The 22,720-nt window shown below is 49.6% G+C and overlaps 1 protein-coding gene across 1 annotated transcript in view; it reads left to right on the forward strand.

Moving 5' to 3' along the window:
• Nucleotides 1–1,213: 1,213 nt before the first annotated feature.
• PDE10A (phosphodiesterase 10A) overlaps nucleotides 1,214–22,720 on the forward strand; it is a 330,258-nt gene continuing 308,751 nt past the window's right edge. The window contains 1 exon segment of the mRNA XM_008007784.3: nucleotides 1,214–2,075. Coding sequence (XP_008005975.3) covers nucleotides 1,214–2,075 — 862 coding nt within the window.

The following is a 22,720-nucleotide window of genomic DNA, read 5'->3' on the forward strand; positions in this document are numbered from 1 at the left end:
GCCACAGTGGCCCCGCCGCGCGTGCCTGCCCGAATGCGGACACCTGCGCATCTGTGTGCGCTCTTGCGCTCCAACTTCCCCAAACTTCTGGCGGCTCCTAGTTCTGAGCGCCCATTGGGCGGCTCATTTCCCTTCAGTGGCAACTGCCTGGATTCATGGGTACGGAAGGGGGTGGGGGTGTCCAAGAAAGCCGCAGATGGCAAGGCGGTCTCAGGGTTTGGGACAATGCTCTCTCAGTCTTGCTCATTTTGGCCACAGTCTGCCCTTTCCGTTCTCTAACCCCAACCAACGCAAACTGGGCTTGTGCACACGAAGTTGGTTTTAAAGTGAGTATCTGAAAGGGAGTCCTGGGGAGGAACCGTATTGCAAACCCTACTTTATGGGAAACACTGTGAGTTGATTTAAACTCCAACCAAAGGTCCGAGTTGGAACTCTCTCCCGGGAGCTCTGACTGAGCACAGCTGGGTTGGAGCTGCTGGCCCGCCACCAGGAGGATTCCCTGGCTCGGGCAACTGGCAGGCCGACGTGGCTCGCCCAGCAACGAACAGCTGTAGCAGCTGCAAGACTCAGGATTTAGATTCCGGAACACCGGACCCAGATGTGACAAGGCCGGGCAGAGACGCAGCGGTTGCTCCATCCGCCCTCCCCGGCCCCGGGTGCAGGCGGCGCGCAGAGGCTCAGTCGGGTGCGGGAGCCTGGCGCAGGGGCCGAGTCCCTCGGGGCGCGCTACGTGGGCGCGGAAGGCGGCGGCGGCGGCGGTGTGGGGAGCGCCTGCTCCGCCAGTGGGCGTCTTCTGCCGCCGCCGCCACCACCGCCTCCACGGGCAGCGGCACTGCGGCGCTTTTCTCCGCTGCTTTCGAGCAGCCGCCGAGGCTCAGCCGCCGGAGCGCGCACACACCACGCCACGCCTGCAAGGAGGGTCTCCGCCGTCCCTCTTCCCGGCCCGGGAGGACGCCGATTGTGCGCGCCTGAGGGTAGCCAGGCGCCGTCGCCGGGGCCTGGCCCCCGGCCCCGGGTCCTCCCGCAGCCCAAGCCGAGCACAATGTGAAGACTAGACTGGGAGGGAAGCCGAATACCAGAGAGGAGGACCAGGCAGCGGTTCGGGAGGCCGGCAAGGGTGGGCAGGTCCTGCGGGGGCGGAGCCCACCGAGCCCCGGCCCGCCGCGCCCCCTCCCGCCCGCGGCCTGCCCCCTCCGCGGCCCGGGGAGGAACCATGGCCAGCCCCGAGGAGCCTCTTGCTCCCCGCCCCCAGGGTACCCCCCCAGCGGCCGGGGACGATCCGGGCTGCGGCCCCGGCAAACTCCGCCTGGAACCCCGGCGCAGCGCGGCCGGCGGGGGGAGCGCGACGGGCCCGGGCCTGGCCCCCGAGTGGCCTGGCCGCGGCCGGGCCGAGCGCGCCGCGCCCCCGCGCCCGCCCCCCTCCTCCGCAGGCCGCGCCAGCCCAGCTGGGGGCCCCGGCGCCCTCTCTGCGCGCGGCGGCGGCTGCGGCTGGGTCGCGGCCCGCGCTCCCTTGGCGCTCGCCTTCTCCTCCCGGGTCCCCTCCTCCTCTCCATCTTCCTTTTACTTCTGGCCGCCGCCCCCCCCGCCCCCTCTCTCTTTTCTCCCCTCCTCATCTGCCTTTCACCTCCCCGTGCGTCTCCCAGGAAGGGAGGGCGCAGCGGCGGCGGCGGCGGGAGGAGGCGGCGATGCTGGCGGAGGAGGAGGAGGACGACAAGAGGCAGCTCCCTTGAGCGTCCCCACCAGCAGTAGTCACCGCGGCGGCGGTGGCAGCGGCGGCGGGCGGCGGCGGCTCTTCCTCTCGCCTGCGCTCCAGGGCTTGCTGCTCCCAGCCCGTGCAGGGCCCCGGCCGCCGCCGCCGCCCCGGCTCCCACTCGGCCAGGCCGCCCGCCGCGCGGGCTCCCCCGGCTTCCCCGGCGCCGGCCCAGGCGGCGGCGGCCGAACTCCGTGGCGTCCCCAGGGCGCCGGCTTCGCCCTCGCCGCCGCGGCCGCGCTGCTCTTCGGCTCCGACATGGAAGATGGACCTTCTAATAATGCGAGCTGCTTCCGAAGGCTGACCGAGTGCTTCCTGAGCCCCAGTAAGTGGCCTGCTCCCCGTTCCCCGGTGGTGGGGCGGCTCCTCATCCCCTAGGGGGCAGGTGGGGGGCTTGGACTGCTGGGTGGGAAGCGGGTGTCGAGCGAGGTGCCCGTGCCTGGGCGTGGAGCGCCCAGCGGGCTTCTCTGGAGGGGAGGAGCCGGTGCCCCTGGCGAAGCGCGGGAGCGTTCGGCCGCGCAGGGACGCCGGGGTTTCTCAGGCTTCGCGTGCGCTCGGGGAAAGGGCGGCCCAGGAGGGCGGCGGGAGCTGGGCGTTTCGAGCGGGACCAGCCGGCTGCTTCTCCGCCCCTCGTGGCGTTTCTGGCCACACTCGTCCGGCGCGTATTTATACTCTAAACTTTGTGACCACTTAGGTTCCTTCCTCTTGAGCCTGTGGCCACTTGGCTGGAGCAGATGCGCTTCCTTCTACTTGGGGGTCCAGCCCACCGGGTCCCTATAGCTGCTGTGAGGGAGGCCAGGGCCTCGGAACCCCGCGCTTCCAACTGTGAAGGCACCGCAGTTCTCCGGGACTCGGAGTGGGCGCCCGGCCTCCCACCCCTCGCAGTGACCGGCATCCAGAGCGTGGACTGGCGGGGTGGAAACGGGTGCACCTCCACCCAGGGGACGCATCCCCACCCCGGGCTGCATCCTGTTGGTCCCGGGCTTCTCTGGGGTCCGGGCTGGTAGAAAAAAGGGAAGGACAATAGGTCGCTAGGGTGGAAGAGAAAGGCGCCGCCGCCTCCGACTCGCAGGATGCGCCCCCAGGCCCACTGTGGCGTGGCCACTCCTCCTCGCCACCCGCGGGAGCGGGGCTGAGAGCGCGCTGGGGCAGAGGTGGTAGAAGGTGTGTCACGGGGGTGGGGGACAAGACTGAGCAGAAAAGTCAAGGTAGGGGTTCGCCAGAAGGAACCAGGCAGGCGGGAGACGGTGAGGAAAGAGGAGGCGCCCGGTGCGCAGAGGAGGGGGGCGTCGCGGTCGCGGTCGCGGATGGAGGGCGAGCAGGGTGAGGACGGGAAGACCGCGGCGGGGCCGGGTGGGAGCACCTCCTGGTCCAGGAGGTCGCGCCCATGGGTCCCCGGGCGACTCCGGCGCCAGTCGGGGCGGGCGCGGTTTCCCGCGGCCCAGAGCGCGGCTCCGGAGCCACCGTCCGCCGCGTGCGCACCCGAGCCTTTGTCTGAGTCTCGCTTAGGAGCCGCGTTTCCGCGGCGCCTTCTCCGGGCCAACGCTCTTCCAGGATTGCTGTTTCGGTTTCCCGCTCCCAACTGCGGCTCACTCCCAGGCTTTGGCCGACCCGGGTCTCCAGGGCACCCGAGGTCGAGCCCCTCCCTGCGGCCAAAGCTCACCGCCCGCCCAGGCACCATTGGGGTGCACTACCCAGGCTGGCGAGCGTATTCGCGCCAGGATCGGCCGCTCCTTGCAACCCCGCTTCCCGGGCATGGGCCAGTCCACGGCGGCCGCGTGGTCAGCAGTCTCTCGCACACCTGTGCAGGCTCGCTGCTCTCACTTGATTGGCTGGCCGGGCATGGGTGAAGTGCTCCCAGCTGACCCCCAAGTCCTCCCCCAGGTGTCTGCCTCCCACCCCCGCTGCAGTCTAGGTGGAGAAGGGGTGTGGAGATGGGTGTGCATGGACAGAGTATGTGGCCTTCTCTGTTGGCCAGAGATGTGGTCAGTAGAAGCACTTTTCCTTACTGAAGTGCCCCTTGGCCACGCATTGAAGGTGGTAGAGGATGGGGCCCCACCACCTCTCCGGGGGTTTTGGGATCAGTCTATAGGCCTGGTCTAGGACTGGGGTTCCTCCCGGTACCCTAACTGGTGGGCTTGTGAATTCTTTCTTAAAAAAATAAACATCTACTTTTCTCAGTTGACTTTTGATTTGGGGTGGGGAGTTGAAGTCAGCTCTGCCTTGCAGTGACAAGCTGCTCTGGGGGAAAGGGTGCTACTGAGGCACGGGATTCTAGGCTTCTGGAAAAAGCCCCTGGTCCTGAAATGATGGGGCTTCTGTTGGTGCTGCTGGAACTGCTGTTGGCTCGTGTGTTCAGGGCCATGCTGGATGTTCTGGAGGGGAAGAGAGATCTGCAGCTCTGGATAGAGGGTGGAGTCCTCTTGGGATTCCTAGCACGCTTTCCCTTTAGGAAGACAATACCTGGAGAGGAGAAGGGTCTGTTCTGCAGAAAGGCCCAGCCAGGAGAAGCTGGTACATCAGAGAAACCATCCTCATCAGGGAACACTCAAGAGCGGCCCCCTTGCCCCATACCCTGCCCTGAGCAGTAGCTTTGGGCTTGAACAGGAGCAAAAGGTTAGGACAGTCTTATTTGGGACATGACTAAGGTGGTAAACAAGATGATACTTTTAAACAAAATCAATTATCAGACCCACTTCACTCAAGCTTGGGAAGGGGATAGAAGGATTCTTAAAGGAGAGTAGCCAGTTTCTGCTCTGACACTGTTACCTCTACTTTTTGGGTCTTTATTTCTATCTGTTGCTGCATGACAAGCCACTGGTCTGAATTGCTAAAGTACTGACATTTGACAGATTTTTGTGATATTTGTCCTTTAAAAAATCAATCTTTTGAAAAAGAATTTCTAGATTCCATAAAAATTTTAAAATGCCCAAATGCATACAAATGTGTCTAATTGTTGAGTGTTATTCCCTTTTTTTTTTCTTTCAGTTTGATCTTCTGTTGGTCTGATATGCAAGTTGTCATGTAAAGGCTGTTTTGTCCAGTTACAGTTTGTATGAATGCTGGTTTTATTTTTGTTACTATCAAAAGCAAATCATGTGTAGAGGGTATGATATGCCAGCTCTGCTTCTGTCCATTTTAGCTCTGGGTTTTGGCTCTTCACACTGACCGGCTGGTTCGCTCACTCATGCACCAAACAACACTTAGTAAGAGCTACTGCCAGGACCCAGGCCCCAGAGACAGAAAGAAAGAAAGAAGCCTAGTGGAAGCCACGAAGCTGCTGTGGGAGGTGTTCGCCATCCAGTAATAGAGATGGAGTACCCTAGAAGCAGGTTTGACATTAATGTCCAGAGGTCAGTGGCCACCATGCCCAGTGCCCTTACTCTGCCCTTATCAGGCCATTCCTGACTTCACCTCACCTCCTGCCATCTGCCTCTAATTGCTGACCTCTGGGCTCTTCCTCAGGCACCCAGCTTCATACTTTATTGTTAGCAAAGTTGCCATTGGGGTAGGAAATACTCTTGTGCCTGGAGAGCCCAGTGTTTGCTTGTGCAGTGGAGAGAGGAGAAGTAACGTGGGACAGACCAGTGTGAGTGGCATGTGGTCTTCTAGAGAAGACAACTCAGATTGTCTGCGCTAGTGGTCAGTGTGGCTGCCCCGATGTAACACGGCTGCAGGACGTGCTGAGATTAGAAACTCTGAGGCACACCTGTGAATAAGGAGAACAGTCAGAAGCCACAAATACGCCTGTACCTCTCTCTGTTTGTGTTTCCCTGGTTAGCTACTCTGGTGACATAAAGAGATACAGACAAAGGAGAACCCCGGTTGGTCAAGGAGGATACCGAGAAAGTTAGGAAAATAAAATTGTGAATGCAGACTGCAGATAGCTTCAGAGTACAATTGGTTGTATATTTCTCAAATATTCAAAACAGGAGGTGTGTGTGTTCCCAGGAATTGTGGAGTTTAAATGTGCTCCGCACTCATCAGTAACCACTCTTACTGTTTCTTGAGACATAAGATACCGTGCGACCAACACTTGAACAAACTGAGATAAATACGATCTTTTTTAAGAGCAAACGTGTTTAACACGTACAAACTACACTAGACTTCACCTTTCACTTCTGTTTGTGGGCTCAGGGAGATGGAGGTCGCAGAACAATGCAAGAACAACACTCAGCAGTAGAAATGGGTCTAAATTAGCCAACAACCAACTCATAGACACCTGTTGAGTACCTACTGAGTGTAAATTGTTTGAGGGAGGTTAAAATAATGATAACAGGTCCCTCAAAGGACTTGAAATATAGCTATGGACACCTACAAAGATGACCAACAAAGCAAGGTGTGACTTTTTCCTGCAGAACCAGGGTGTGGACATGAGTGTCACAGTCCTCCCTGGAAGGGTGACCTATTTTTTGGTAGGGAACTCAGAAAGGACTTAAGGCCAAAGAGCAGAGCTGTTTAAACTGGTGGGATTCTTTAGGTTATCAATACTTACTTTCAAGAAATTGCACTTTTAGTTTTGAGAAGCCTACATGAGAAAATTCAAATGAGAAGCAGTAGAAACTTTAGAAGATGGTGTCATCTGCTATCCCAATCAGCCTATTAGTCTTAGATAATTTCTGCACATAAAACTTTTTCCACTCCAATAGGGAAAAAAAAAAATCAGTGCAATAGATAGTCAAGCAAATATTAGGATTTTGTTTACTATAAAGCAGGTTAAACATAGTGTGGTGCACATTTCACCAACGAATACATTGTTAATTTTTGTTTGTTTCAAAACAGCTGATGCAATCTGGGAGAAAAAATAATTTTCATGTAAAACGAGTATTTTCCCTTAAAAGGAAAACTCTTAGTTGTAATTCAAAACATTTTAATTTCCTTTTAAAATGTAAATTAGACTCCTCCAGCTGATCATGTCTCTAAGTCTGCCTAAAGGAAAACTCCACAGTGACAGAGGAACTCATAATCTTGCAAGGAAAGCGGAAGGTATCCAGTACTCTTGTTTTCTTTGTAGCACTCACCACTTGCTGAAATTATCTTGCTCACTCATATCTTGTATGAGCCTCTGTTCTATGGACTCAGGATTCCAAGGTGTATGAGACAAAATCAGTTATTTCGAGGAGCACGCAGCTTACGGGAGAGATGGACGAGAGTTCACAGACACGCTTACCCACAGACAGGCTGCAGGGCACTCTGCAGACAGTGAGAACCAGATGGCCTCTGACTGGGAGGTCCTGGAAAGGTTTCACAAGGTGGGAAGAGGCAGTGCCTTAGTTTTGTGAGAAGTCTGGGAAGGACCTTCTGAAGCCAAGGGAAAAGGATCTTCTGAGGTTGCAGGGTGGAAAACAGCCTGGACAGGTGGTAGGTTGGGGACCCGGGTGATAAGACAGGACAGAGGATTATTTAGGCTAAGCTAAGAATACTTTACAATGACCCCTCAGACGACTGTATAGAAACAGCTATGGAAGACAGGTAGAAAGAATGCCCTCCGTGCTGGAGCTAGGATTCTGTGTGACTGGAGGGAGAGGGCTGATCTCGGTGGCAGAGTCCTCGGCACGGGAGAAGAGGTGGGAATTGGACCAGAGACGGGGCCATGCACAGGAATGGTCGGGAGAGATACCAGCAGGAGGTAGCAGTTAATAATCAGACATCTGGGTGGCTGGTTGGATAAGGCAGGAGACATCTGACTCCTTAGTTTCTGGATTGGAAAGTTGTGTGTGTGTGTGTGTGTGCGTGTGTGTGTGTGTGTGTGTTGGGGGTGGAATGGGAGTAGTTACATGCCCAGAGAAAGAGATATCAGAATGGGAAGTAAGAGAATTGAGCACCTACGACGTGTTAAGCAGCCTCCTTGGTAGTAGGGATTGTCTCTGCTTGTATGGTGCCCGCACTCTGGTGGTGCAGACAAGAACCAGAAACAAAAAATACCAAGAGAGCTGCACAGCGAATGCACACTGAGAGTGGCCTGTGCGGCTCTGTGGCTCCTTGCCTTGTTCTGTGCAGGTCTCTCTTCACAGGGGCAGTAGAAATGGCCTCCGAATGACAAGGCGTCATCGGCCATTCAGTTATCAGGGGAAAAGCACCCTAGGCAGAGGGAACTCACAAGGCGGAGATGTGGGATGAGGGCCGTGCTGCTGGAGCTGAGCCCACCAGACGGTGGCACGTGAAGTGGCAAATGGGCTGGATGAAGGCTTTGCAGTCAGAGGAAAAAACTGCAGTTTACTCTGGATGAAGGCAGAGGCTTTGGGGAGGTTTTGAGCAGGTGAGTGATCCATGGGTTATTATCTCAGAAGCTCATTCTGGCTGAATGAATCAAGGGAGCTGTCGTGGGTACAGGGAGTCTATGGAGGCTACTGTCATAGTCAAGAGCAATGGTGACTTGGATCACAGCGATGATAATAGAAGCAAAATGCCACAGTGGTTCAGGAGGTGTTTGGAGGCGGCGTGTGTAAGACCTGCAGGTGGGTTGGATATGGGGAGTCAAGGGAGAGAGAGGAATCAAGAATCCATGCCTGGGTTTTTGACTGGAAAGATTTGGTAAGTGGTGGGGCCATTCACTGGGATTGGGATGGGAAGCCTGGAGGAGGAGCACGTGGGGCGCGCAAGGAACCAGGCGCGGCGTTTGGTGGTGTTCAGTCTGAGATGCCTATGCTAGGAAGGCAGTCGGATAAACAAAGCCTGGGAGGATTTGATCCAAAGAATCGTTCAAGACTGCAGCATAGAAACTGCAGTCACAGCATCTAAAATCATGGGATTGGATGCCCCCAAGGACAGTATATAGATGCCTCTGACATTTTGACTCTGAGGGAAATACAGACGGAGTTGGTTAATGAACCATAGCTGGGTGCAATGTAAGTGCCTGGCTGAAGTTTGACACACGAACGGATGGCCCTCTGGAATTCCGTGCTATGAACCGGATTAGAGAGAGAGATTTGGACTGTGCAACACCAAGGTAGTCGTTGAAGCCACAATCGTGAATGGAGACCAGGAGTGAATAGTGGGAGTGAGCAGAAGCCAGAGGATAGGACAGAAGAAGGCAGAGCTATGGAGCACCCTGGTGAGGAGTGACCCGGGGAGATCCCGAGATGGAAGGGAGCACGCCCTGGAGTTCAGAAGCCGAGCCTCAAGAGGAAAGAAGCCAGATGCTCCAGAGAGCAGGTGAGTTCCAGCAGCAAGGAGGTTGTCCGTGGCCTTGGTCGGGAGATTGCAGTGGAGTGGCATGGATAATACCTGATGCCAGTGTGGTGAGGATGGCAGACGGGGCCGTTTGAATCTCAGCCATGGGCAGGTAGATGCTGGCTTTTTCTGCATGGAGCATTGACTTGGGAATGTTGATTTGCTGAAGAAAAGGAGCTTGAAGAAATAGGAAGATAGGTAGAAACAAACCTTAAAGAGAATGGGACGAGTAGAATGTGGGGGACATGAGATGGGTTTGGACACTAGAAGGAAACCTCTTCCTCAGAAAGGGAACCTTGGAAGGAACCAGTGTGGGGGCTGCTGTGGAGGTGGAAAATTCACAGTGCTTTCCCCAGCTTCTGGCCCCCATTTCTCCCAATTGGACGGTACTGTGGCCACCTGAGAATGAGCCGAGGAGGAGAGTGAGGCTTGGGGAAGCAGGGGTGGGGTGGGGGAGAACGGGAGGCCAGCCGCCAGGGGATGGCCCAGCCTTGCTGAGACTGGAATTGGGAGGCTAGGAACAGGACAATGAGGAGGATGATGGGAGTGACTGGGAATGTTTTAGAAGGAAAGTCATGCCATTAAATTAATAGTTTAGGAAGACATGCAGTACCAGTGTGCAGGGGGGATTGGAGTAAGGGCTGGCAGAGTAAATGTTAATACACTCTGCATTTAAAAATATACCAAACACAAAGGTACACACAATTCAGGTATGCATCTTGATGCAAATTGACCGGTAGAGTCCAATTGGAGTGGTGTCTTGAGGGTGGAAGAGTATTTGATATGTGGAGCTGAGTGAGGCTCCAGAGAGGCAAGGTTCCAGAGAGGAGAGAGAGCCTGGACACAGGTGCCAGGCGCGAGATGCACAGCCAGAAGTCAGGGCTGGTGGAGTAGGACGATCTCATGGCTGGGGGGCTTTGTGCAGAGAAGAAGGGATGGAGAAAGCTGACACGGTGGATCAGGTCTTCCTTACGCACTGAGTCCAGCTTTGCATTGGGGGAAGGAGTGGGGAGGTGCCAGAGGGCATGGTGTGGGGAAGATACCATGACATACAGATATTTATCACATGTTTCCTGCTCATTGGTTTCCATCTGCATCCCTGGCAATATAAACCCAAGACAGAGCTGTGCCTTGCTGTCCTGGAGTTGCTGGCTCGTGAGGGATCCAGACCTGATGAGAGGTGATCTGGAGAGCCGCTGGTAGAGGCATGCATGGTGGGGAAAGCTGTACCCCAGGATGGAGACGGAGGTCCCACTTTGCTCCTGCGGAGCTCTCAGGCCCTGCAGCTCTCTGGCCTTTCCACTGTCTCTCTCCACTTCTGCAGTGTGATTTAGCACATGGCTGCTGCTTCTGCCCTGTGTCATGGTGTCCTCCTGACTACGAGTCTTTCCTCTTAGTTGCCACCAGTGCCCTGGAACCCCTTTTCCTTGCATCCTCCCAGGCTTCGTCATGGTCCACTCATCCTCCTTCTATCGTTGGCTGGTGCTTACGATTGTCTGCTTTCATGTTTGTCTCCTATTAGCCAACGTGTTCCTTGCGGGTGGGAAGTGTGTTTCATTCATTTTCCTAACCTCAGTGCCTAGCACGTTGCCAAGCAAAATAAGTTGAATGAATGAATAAATAGTGAAGGCGCTTAAGTGAGGGAATATGACTGAAATCATCCTTTACAAGATTAACTTTCCTAAAGGGAAATAAATAATGAAATAAATAACGTGATTGTAAAATTCTGCTGGCATGACTTGAAACTTCATTTTTCCTTCATGTATCATATTTTCATGTGATCCAAATACACTCGTTGGCACCAGTGACCGGGGCTTCTGAGCTATTGTGAACACAGCGTGTTCTTGTGCCCGAGCTGCTGGGGCATGGCTTGGCATGGAGCAGCCACCCTGAGTTGACAGGAAGGAGGGAGATAAGTGTTTAGAGCATTCTGGATGCCTCAGCTGCATTTCCTGGGGCAGTGATAAAAAGCTTTTTACTTTGATGAAAACATTTCTACATAGCAAAGCGAAAGTGTTGCTTATGAAGGGCTGACGTGTTTGAGTATGATGAATTATTTATAAAAATACAAGCGTATTTGGCCTTTTAAAAGTTGGTAAGTACTGTGTAAGAAGCAGTTTTGCATAAAGAGCAGTTCACTCTGTTGGAAGAACACAGACTAACAGGTAACTGCAGAGTTGCATTCCAGGGACGAGTGGAGGCTGGTGCAGAATGGGAAAAAGCAGCATGATAATATAGAATTCAAGTTGTAGTTATTTGTATAGGATGTAATTTGTGTTTCGGTGTTATATTTTAGTAGCTTCTGAAATAAACATCTAAAGTGATATCCAAAAGGGCTTGAAGGCTGGGCGAGGCAGTTCTTGCCTGTAATCCTAGCACTTTGGGAGGCTGAGGTGGGAGTATTGCTTGAGCCAAGGAGTTCTAGATCAGCCTGGTTAACATAGTGAGACCTTGTTTCTAAAAAGAAAAATAGCCCGGGAGGTTGAGGCTGCAGTGAACCATGATCACACCATTGCACTCTAGCCTGGGCAACGGAGGGAGACCTTGTCTCAAAAGAAAAAAAGAACAACCACAAAAAAGAGCTTAGTTACTATGGCTTCCTGGACATGGTAATTACATAGTGTATTGGTGTCTCAGGGTTATATACATTTCAAATTTTCTTGGTGTCCAGGACCAGAAGTTGTCTGATCAGTCATCATGACTTTTTAGGACTATACTCTTCTTCTCATGATTAAATATATCTAATTTTTGAAGACAGATTAAAGACCTACTTATAAAACCTCAGTAATGAAGACAAGTGGTACTGGCATGTGGATAGGTAGACAAATGAATGCAACAGAACAGAAAAGTAGTAAACCCAGACACATGGCGGAATCTAAAGGATGCTTGAAGTGTCATTTCATATAGGAGAAGCAAAGATAGACTACTGAATAAATGATTTGGGGACACTAAGTAGTCTTCTAGAAAAAAGTAAAAATAGATTATTCCATGCAGTGCACCTTCAGGATAAATTCCAAATGGATTACATGTGTACATATGTATGTATACTTATGTGTATATTTAAATGTGAAAAATATATATATATATTTAAATGTAAAAAAGGAAACCATAAAAAGAAAAAAAAAATGAGGAAATTCCTTTCTAGCCTTGAAGTGGGGAGACCCTTTAAATGGGACTCAAAAAACCCAGAAGTAAAGAAAAGATTGATAAGTTAATCCACATTCAAAAAACAAAATGAAACACCTTGGTATTGCCCCAAATCCTGTAAGCCAGGTCTTAGCATGTTCCTGTCCAGGCCCTGGTGCCTCCCCTGCCTCTCCACCTATCTTTCTCCAAGTCCCATAGCATGCCAGAAACTCCAACAGCATGTTAACAATTGTGTTGTACTTGAATTGTGGCCCTAGAGAAAACACTTACAGCTCCAACAGCATAGTGCTAACCTTCTTAATATATAAAGAGTTCCTAGAAATGATTAAGAAAAGAGCTCTTAGACATGACTAAAAAAAAAGAACAGCCTGATAAAAAATAGTCAAAGGATATGAACAAGACAAATCACAGCTAAAGGGAAGTAAATGGCTCTTTAAAAACATGAAAAGATGCTCAGCCTTATTCACGATAAGAGAAATGCAATTGAAAATAACACCTGTGAAAATGGCACCTGTGACATTTGCAAATATTCATAAACTTCATAACACACTGTTGGCAAGTCCACGAGGAGGCAGGTGCTTCTGTACTTTCCTGGTGGGAGTATCAAGTGGTGTAGCTACCGAGGAAGGCAGTTTGGCAGTATCCATCAATATTAAAAATGCATGTTGGCCGGGTACGGTGGCTCACACCTATAATCCCAGCACTTTGGGAGGCCGAGGCGGGTGGATCACGAAGTCAAGAGATCGAGACCATCTTGGTCAACATGGTGAAAACCCCTCTCTACTAAAAATACAAAAATTAGCTGGGCACAGTGGCATGCACCTGTAGTCCCAGCTACTCAGGAGGCTGAGGCAGGAGTATCACTTGAACCCAGGAGGCAGAGGTTGCAGTGAGCTGAGATCATGCCACTGCACTCCAACCTGGTGACAGAGAGAGACTCCATCTCAAAAAAAAAAAAAAAAAAAAAGAAAATGCATATACCCATTGAGTCAATAATTCTGCTTCTAGATGTTTATCCCTCAGACATATTCACACATAGGCAAAGTGACTTAACAAGATATGAATATGGTATAGTATTGTTTGAAATAGGACATTGGAAACCATCTAACGGCCTATCTACAAGTAGGGGCCTGGTTAAATAATGTTTGCAGCAGTGAAAACGAATGTCCAGAAGATCTTCGAGATACACTGTTATGTGGAAAACGCGAGGTGTAAGCAACATACATACACACACTCAGATACATACATGTTTGAGTTAGAAAGGACAATAAAAGCATATACTTGTATTTGTGACTGCATAAAGAAACTGGGAAGAAACCCAAGAAACTGTTCATGTAACACTTGCTGGGCAGTGAAGGGAGGTGGAAGGGACAAGGGGTCCTGGGGGATGGAAAACCAGAGTTGTGGGGAGACTTTTCAGTGTTACCCCCGTTTTATACGTTTTGATTTTTGAATAATATAACTTATTTCCCATTCAAAAATTAAATTTCAGAATTAGCAAGAAGCTACCCAGGTGGTATCGAATTAATGTTGAATTGCCTTACTTTGTTGTTCACGTGTTCATTAGGGGGTCATGTTTTTATGGTCTTCCTCCTGGGATCATGGTTTCATTTATCAGCCCCTAAAATGTGTTTGATTTCTGTCTTCCTTTGGCCTCCCACTTATTTCTCCCACACAAGATCCCAAAATGTCAAATGAGGAATATTAAAGAAATTGCACGCATCACTACCCCTTGTAGTTATCTTATCAACTCCTTTCTGACGTCATGCACAGATCTGAATGTGGAAAACAACACTTCAATTTTAATATAATTTTTGACTGATGCCATTGATGGTTTCATACTTAAGATGTGAACTATTGTTTAAACCATTGGAGAGCTGCCCAGCCAGTTTCATCTGGTAGAAATCACTACTTTTTAGCAAGAAACTGGATGCCTTGTTGTAGAAACATGAACTTTAGATACTAGCGCTTCTCCAATGAATGCAAATATAGCCTCATGTGGTATTGCCATTTAATGACACCACTAAAGGGGGGCCCAGCAGTTTATTACAGGTTATTCTATTGTGACAGTGATTTGATTATTTGACTGGACAGCAGGGGCAGTGGGCACTCCTGTACCTGTTCCTCAGCAGCTTTGCACTCTATACCAGGGTTATAGGTCTAGATTGACCAGAACTCTGCTCTGGGAGAGCTTTCTGCCCAGGTCGAGAGGGTCAAAGCCTTCCCTCTGGCGGGGCCTTCATGGGGACACTTGAGTTATTTAGATCCCCATGTTTGCCTTCCACCCTGGATTTCCCTGGGGTTTAGAGCTCATGCTGTTGCTGGGAGTGTCTCAGCAGGCCTCTTTGCTGTCCCCTCACTGAGTCTTCCTCCTTGGGTTGCATATCATCCTGCTTGTTTTCCTGTGTTCTGCTTCTAATGGTGACAGCTTTCTTTGTCTTATCACTTAATATTATTTCCTTCTAGTCCACTCCTTGTTTTATTTTAGCTGCGACTTCCTTCCAACTTACTGGATTTTATGAGAACCCTTTCCTGACCTTTAAACCTCTGTCTTCACTCCCCTTGCAAGCTTCTCCTTGGAGCTGCAAGCTCCTTGGGAGGTCTCTTCAGGTAACCCCTGGGGCACACCCAAGTCTCTGAAAGGCACAGGCCTGTCAGTGTGCACTCACCTAGTTCTTTCTGTAAGGCACCCCTTTCTCACAGGAGACTGTTCTGGGGAAACCCTGGTGGCAATTGCTCTCTTTCTCTTGGAGTGGCTCCTGGGATGGGGATGGGTGAGTAGAAGGTGGCTGCACAGTCCTTTCGCTCCGTGGAGCACTTAAATCCTTCAGAGGCTTTGCAAGCCACCTGGAATGCCTTTGTGTGAAAGGTTATTCTTTGTGAATAATATTACTGCCCTAGTTTGATTTCATTTCTCAGGCGACCTGACTGTGCGTGCAGAGCTTTGGCACTTTCTGTGTTGTGTAACTGTTCTGTTCCTTTTGTGAGGGCCATCATTAGGAAATCTGTCCGTTTTTTTATCCTGTGTGATTTTTGAATTTTCTTTGTTTTGTATTGGTCCATTTTTAAATGTATTTCAGCGAAGTGTTTGTGATTCAAAATTGTTATGACTTCTTGTATCTGTGTTGCAGTCTGGTGGAAAGTACTGCATATGGCTGATAGCATAAGGCATTTCGTACTAGGTTTTGGGGTGACCTAAAAGTTTTCTAAATGCCAGTGTTATTAGGTGGAGATCAGCTTCAGAGAGGGCATGTGTGTAGAAAGAGATGTAATTCACCCTTGCTCTTTTTTTCTTTGTTTAATTGATATCCTCCTGGCCTTTGTCACTAGTTTTCTTGTGCTTTGTGACTTCTCAGTAAGAAACAGTGGATGGTCTGATGTGTTAAGAGATGTGTGTGCCTATATTTGTTAAACAAACACCATGGAGGCACTAAAACCTAGAGTGCTTAATTACCGAGCTCCTGCATTGCAGTTGTTTCATTTGCTACAGTCGTTAAGATTGTGGTGAAGATTAAATGAGGTAATATATAGCAAGTGTTTGCAATAGTGCCTTGAGGAGAGCAAGTGCCCAGACACGTAGCCATTGTTTCCTTGGGTTCTGAGACAGTCTTTTCCGAAAAGGCAGCCTCTGCAAGTGACGTCCAAGGGGGTGCCGGTCGGGAAAGGAAGAGAAAGGCTGCTGAGAGCATCCATTTGGCTGGGAAAGGTGTTTCTTTGTAGTTGCAGGAAGTTCAGCTTCTGGAAACGCTGATATCAGGAAATGGCTGGAGTCCTCAAGCAATTCCACTTTCTTGGCAAGAAATTAAAGGAAAATGTGTTGCAAATAAAAGGGAAGAATTTTTGGAAAAAGAACTAAAAAAAAAAAAAAAAAAAAAGGATTGTCATTAGAATGCTTCTTCCATTTAGGGGAAGCTATTTTTTGAAAGGCTATTGTAGTCCCTTTCCCCATTTATGGGGCTTCTGCACCTCCAAAAGAATTCACGTCTGCCCTCTCCTGTCTCTGAACGTTTCGCCTTCACTCGGTCCTGTCTAAAAGCGGACTGTTGCTGTTGGGTCTCCTGCTGCTGGGGTTGAGTGGGAAGGCCCTGAAGCTGGCAGCTCCGGGGACATAGTGGCCTCAGGTGAGCCTCGAGCCTGTCCAGGACGCCGTCCCTCTCTGCCATGGACCCTGTAGCTTATATTTGCTTTGTATGGTTTGCCTCTGTAACTGGTTATTTGTTTACTCTAGACTTTTGTAGATTGTTGGTCTGTATTCTTCACTCTGTGTGTGGACTTAGTCCTACGCATGCATTGCATTTTTCTTTTGTAATTTAATTTACTCTAACTTGAAGAAAGGTGAGAATGTGCCCATCACGAGCAGTGATCTCCTTACGGGTAAATTGTGAGAGTGCTATGTGTCAAATGCCTTTACACAGCCTCTACGTCTGGTTTGCCTTTATCTGAAACAAAGCTATCAATACATTATCTAATTTTAATTTAAAATTCTGCAAATAATTTGAGGAATTACACTTTTATATGTTATGCTATTTCTGGAATTATTTATTACTGTCGGATGGGTGTGGACTCAGATATGACTGATCGGCTTCTGTCTCTCAGTAGGTAATATTTCATAAACATTCAAAGACATTCCAGGCGGGCGTCCATTGTGCAGCTGTGGCCAGGTGCTCCTTCTCGTCCCAGAACTGTGTTTGGAGCAGCAGGGTAGCAGGTGGGTGGCAATGCCGCTGTTGACTCCTGCTCACCTGTCTTTCCTCGACGTCATAAGCTTGAGGTTTGCTGTCCATCTCAGATGACCAGCAGTGCCCTGAGGGCATCACTGAGCGTGTGCTGAATGAAGGGGTCATGAGAAGCAGTATGGGGCTCTTGGAGACGTGTATTTTGGAGCAAGAATTGGTCTCAAATCTCAGCTCTGTGTAATTTCTCCGCACTCTAATTTTCTCATCTGTAAAATGGATGTTCAACAAATGTTAGTTTATTGAGTAGTTTATTAAATACTTTTTCCTCCACAGAAGAAATTGCAGACTCGTTAAAGGTCATAATACTTTGGAATTTTCTTGAATTGCCCAACTTGGACATTTATAATCAGTTTTGATTTCAAGTATGGTAGGCTCCACCTGGTTTTTCAACATAGGGAGAGACAAGAAAATGGAAGGCCGTTTCCAGAAATCCTTCAGATGTTGCTTTTGATTTTTAAAAGAGGCTGTGACTTCATGACAAGGTCTATAAATGAACGTCCTTGTGCTCCGGGGTGGGGACAGAGCTGCAGTGAGGCCTTTGCCCTCGCGTTCCTGATGCTGCCGTGGAACTGTTCCCTGGTCTGTGCCAGGATGGCCCATTTTCCTGAGAAGGCTCAAGCATGCTCCTATTTTAGGATTTGACCTGCTGTTCATCTTGCTGGGTTATTTTGCCTCCCTTTATACTTGTTTCCTACCTTATATAAGGGCATTGTCCTCAAGTGGAGGAATATGTGGAACTATTTGTAGTCGTGTTTAGCAGTTGTTTTGGTGGATATTAGTAGTTAGCTAAAGGAAGTAAACCTTTTTTTTTTTTTTTTTTTTTTTTTTGAGATGGAGTCTTGCTCTGCTGCCCAGGCTGGAGTCCAGTGGCATGATCTTAGCTCACTGCAACCTCTGCCTCCCAGGTTCAAGCAATTCTCCTGTCTCAGCCTCCCTAGTAGCTGGGATTATAGGTGCACGCCACCAAACCCAGCTAATTTTTGTATTTTTAGTAGAGATGGGGTTCCACCATATTCTCAGGCTGGTCTCGAACTCCTCATCTCAAGTAATCTGACCACCTTGGCCTCCCAAAGTGCTGGGATTACAGGCATGAGACACCGCGCCCAACCAGGAAGTAAACTTTTCAGTAGATCGCAGTCAACGACTGTGTAGGTTTTGCCAGATTTAATGTGCTTGCGTGTCTGTAAACTCACCCTAAGGACCTACCTCTGATTCCGTTGGTTCTCTGAAGTACTCAAGTTCTCTGGAGTACTTCAAGTTTCCCTTGAAGAAAGATGTCTATGAATTCAAGTTTTCTATTTGGGTTTCCTTTCCCGCAGAGCCTGAGATAAGGACAGGTGGTTCATTTGAGAGGTCACTGCAGCAGGTAGGAGTGGGGAATGAAGCAAGGGGTCAGGGGCAAGAAGGGGAGAGCCAGAAAAAGTCGAGTTATTACCTGGTTCCAGCAGGTCCCTTCCCAGGAGGACAGAAGGCAGCTGCACCCTCACTGTGCACTCCCAGATGCTTCTTTTGGAAATCGAGTGGGCTCTCCTGGCCCTGGCAGGGATGCTGGATGAAAGCAGCAAGGCTTGGATGTGCGCCTGAAGTAGGATCCACCACTTCAGGGGAGACTGACCTCACTAGGCACAGGCCACCACCGTTGTGGCAGAAACCAGAAGCAGGCTGAGAGGATGTGGTACCAAGCGCCAGAGGCTTCTGCTACTGACACAGTTAGTGTGACATTTATGTTCTTTATGCCACTTTCCAAGTCTGAGGTATATGATTTTTTAAAAAGCACTCATTATTTTTTAAAGTTCCCAGATTTCCTTGAGATCAACATAAATCCAGACAATCGCACTTGCCCTGGTCTTGCTCATGACCGCCCGTGCTTCTGAGCTGCAGTGGCAGAAGTGAGCAGTGTCAGAGAGACAGTAGGGCTGACGAAGTCTGAAACACGTGCCATCTGGCTTTCCACAGGGGAAGGCTACCCCTGTTCTAAGACATTTCATAAGGAGTTTTCACAGAATATGCTGTTTTTAGGTGCCTATGTTTATGCAGTACATACAGTGTGATGTTTCAGCGTACGTATATGTTGTGAGTGCCAGTTAGAAGACGGGTGATCAAGAATTGGAATTTCAAGAGATCCCACACATTTGGCGTCTCCCTTCACTTTCCCTGGGTGACAGGTACTTCCACAGTGCCTGCCTGTTGCCCTCACCTCTGGGCATCGTACATGTGAAGAAAGGTGCTGGTGGTTTCTCCCAGGCTGCTTCCTATGGGCACACCCACTTCCAAGAGGATGCATGGGCAAAGATGACTTTAAAGAAATCAACTTTCATATTCTCAAGCTTCACAGAGACTCTTAAAAATGAACTTTTCTGGCCGGGCGTGGTGACTTATGCCTGTAATCACAGCACTTTGGGAGGCCGAGGCCAGCAGATCACGAGGTCAGGAGATCGAGACCATCCTGGCTAACACACAGTGAAACCCCGTCTTTACTAAAAACACAAAAAAATTAGCCAGGCACGGTGGTGGGCGCCTGTAGTCCCAGCTACCTGGGAGGCTAAGGCAGGAGAATGGCATGTACCCGGGAGGTGGAGCTTGCAGTGAGCCGAAATCGCGCCACTGCACTCCAGCCTGGGCGACAGAGTGACTGTCTCAAAAAGGAAAAAAATGAATTTTTCTGAGGGTGTCTACCTGTCAACAGGTCTGCCAGTTGTACTTTTCAGCTTTACTTTAAAAAGATATATTTTAATTGACTAGTAATGGCATATGTTTATGAAGTACAGTGTGATGCTTTGATGTATGCATACGTTGTGGAATGATTAAATCAGGTGAATTAACATATCTATCACCTAACCTACTTACTGGTTTTTGAGTGAGAACATGTAAAAATCTATTCTTCTAACAATTTCTAAATGTTTAAGATGTCATTATTAACCATGGTAACCATGCTGTGCAATAGATAGCTAAAGCTTATTCCTCCTCTCTGACGGAAACTTTGTAAGCTTTGACCAAGATCTTTCTTTTCCCCATCCCTGCCTGTCCCAGCCTCTGGTGACCACCGTTCTCTTCTCTACTTCAATGAATTCTTTTAAAAGTTCCAAATATAAGTGAGGTCATTCAGTATTTGTCTTTCCGTGCCTGGCTTATTTCACTTATCTGTTTTCACGACTGACTTCCTCTCATTTCCCAAAGAAGAAAGGCATACCCCTTTCTTCTTCAGAGTCTTACTATGGCTCATTGCCCCAGCATGTAAAAATCTCTGGGGTCCTAAACGATGGGACAATCTGAGAAGGCTCTGTTCCTAGGGCAGAGTTCAGGGAAAACAAAGCAAGGAGAGCATCTGTGAATGCGGGGGACTCTTTGTTTCACCAAGTCAGTAAATCCATTGCAAGGCTCCGTGTCTCCACCCATCCATCCTCATACTCATCTGTCCATCTATGCACCTACTCATTTATCCATCCATCCACCCACCCACCCATCTATCCATCCATCCATCCATCCACCCACCCACCCATCTATCCATCCATCCACCCATCTGTCCATCCATCCACCCAACCCACCCAACTATCCATTCATCCACCCACCCATCTATTCATCTGTCTCTCCACTCATCTCTCCATCCACCCACCCACGCACGCACGCATCCACCCACCCGCTCACCCACTCACCTATCTATCTATCCACCCACCTACCTATGCATCTACCCGTACATCTACCCACCATCCATCCTTCCATCTATCCTAGAACTATAATTCAGAAATGAGAAATTGTCACAGGGATGCAAGTTAGACGATGTATTTAAATTATAAAATAACCTTTTCAGACATAAATTAGGTCTGATTGAGCTATTTGACTTGCCACTGGAGAATGGCTTTCCAGGAAGGTTGTTTGGTGGACAGAGTCCATGGACTGAGTGAACAATATATTCCTCAGCTCCAAGTTTTGACAAAAACATGTACGGGGCATATTTGCGTTAAAAAAAAAATATGTGAGAACATACATCATTTGCAACTATTTAAACTTGGGATACAAGTTTTAGATGCCAGTTTAAAAACGTGTGATGGGACGCACGTTCTTTGGCAGGTGTGCTGCGAGAGGGTGAGTGAATGCAAAGGGCACCTTAGAGCTGAATTGACACGCTGGATGTGAGCGAATTACCTGGGCTGTGTGGTGTTCGCCCACCTGAGAGTGTCTGAAAGCATAAAGGCCGGACTGGTACAGCCAACAGGCATAAGGACTACAGATGATTTTACTCGAGATTTGACTTATAGGCCTCCTCAGCAAGAGCAGAGAGGATTCCAGGGGCTAGACTTCTAGCTTCCAACCGGGTCATACCACTGTTGTAACCAGAATGATTATGTGGGACTAAATACACCTCAGGGCTTTGCAGAGCACTACCCCTCTAAAATCTCTGCAATTGATCATATTTTCTTTATTTTAATTCCACGTTAATGTGGCTGTGTCCCTCCTAAATACAGCTTGAGTCCTTTGTTGAGTGCCTCCTATGTGTCGACACGGTGGTGCACAGGTGGATGTCCATGACCTTAGGGAGCCTATGCCTCGTGGCCGAGGTCGACCTGAACAAGTGTGTCGTGCTAGACACCTACGCACAGGAAGCCACATTCATCCGGGCATCTAGGGATGTCTCCCCAAGGAAGAGACAGAGGAGAAGGAACAGACTGTGTTAGCCCCTGTGGTTGTGGGGCTGTGGGAGAGAAGGTGTTTCTGATGGAGGGGCAGCTTGCGCAGAAACCTGAAGGGTAGGAGACATCTGTAACTCCAGGCGTGGATTTCCAGCATCATGGTGTTCCACCTTCTCAGAGTCAAAGCAGGAAGTTGCATCTCCGATGAAATGAGCACATTAAACACACACACGTTCATGATTCCACACCCTGAATGGGCGGCAAAGGAAACCAGATTCCTACCAGACATGCCTCTGCCACTCCAGCTGGCGGCCTGCAGGACAGAAGCCGCGGGGCTGCCATGGAAGGCATAGGGTGGCTGGAGAGTTGAGACGAACCCCAGCACCGCTTCCCAGAGACGGGACCGTGTTCAGTTTCAAAGGTTGCTTTCTATTCCTCATCTTCCTTGGTTCTCCTAACAGTCCAAAGAGGAATCCTAAGCAAAGTGAGGCTCAGGAACACCTAGGGCATCTAGGAACAGACTCGAATCACCACATGGTGGGTGCGGCGAGGGAGGAGCCAGGCTGCTTTGCCCTAGCTGTGCTCGGGGTCTCAGTGGAGGGCCTGCCCCCAAGTCGCCCTCAGTAACGTTTGCCAGTATTTGCCGAGTGGCGAGCACCCGCTCTGGCTGGGGGTTATCATGGGTGAGGCACCACCTCTGCCTCTGAGAGCCAGCATTGCTGGGGAAGCATTTGCCAGATTACTGAAGTGTAACTTTTAAAGCGCCTGTTTTTAGTGATTTCAGTTAGTTCACACATCAACCTTTAAAACATGTGTGATGCCTTCTCTTCTTAGATATAGTATTGTGCATCTGATATTTTACCTCTTATCTTTATGAGCGTCAGTTATTATTGTTTTATAATAGAGAAGTGTATTTTAAAGGACTCAAGGTTTAGAGTTCTGTTTGCTGCTATAATTAGTTAACCACCTCATACTTCTAGATATTTTTATTTATCTTTTTAAAGATAAATAAAATATTTTTAAAAATCTTTCTTAAGACTTTTAACATTTTTCTTTCTTCTTTGTCGACCTCTGGGCGTCAGTCACCCCTTACTGGCCCCCACGTGCCTGCTCAGAAAGCCTGGCCATCCTCCCCTAGTCAGTCTCTTGGTTCTATCCCTCTCCTATGGTCAGGTGAAGCAGACAGCCACGTTGCTGTGATCAGCTTGTCTTGAAGATGGGAAGGAGCTGAAGGGCTGGCCAGGACCGAGTGCTGAGATCACCGATTTAAGACAGCTCTTCTGACT

This window comes from Chlorocebus sabaeus, chromosome 13 (genome assembly GCF_047675955.1).
Source record: "Chlorocebus sabaeus isolate Y175 chromosome 13, mChlSab1.0.hap1, whole genome shotgun sequence".
NCBI lineage: Eukaryota > Metazoa > Chordata > Mammalia > Primates > Cercopithecidae > Chlorocebus > Chlorocebus sabaeus.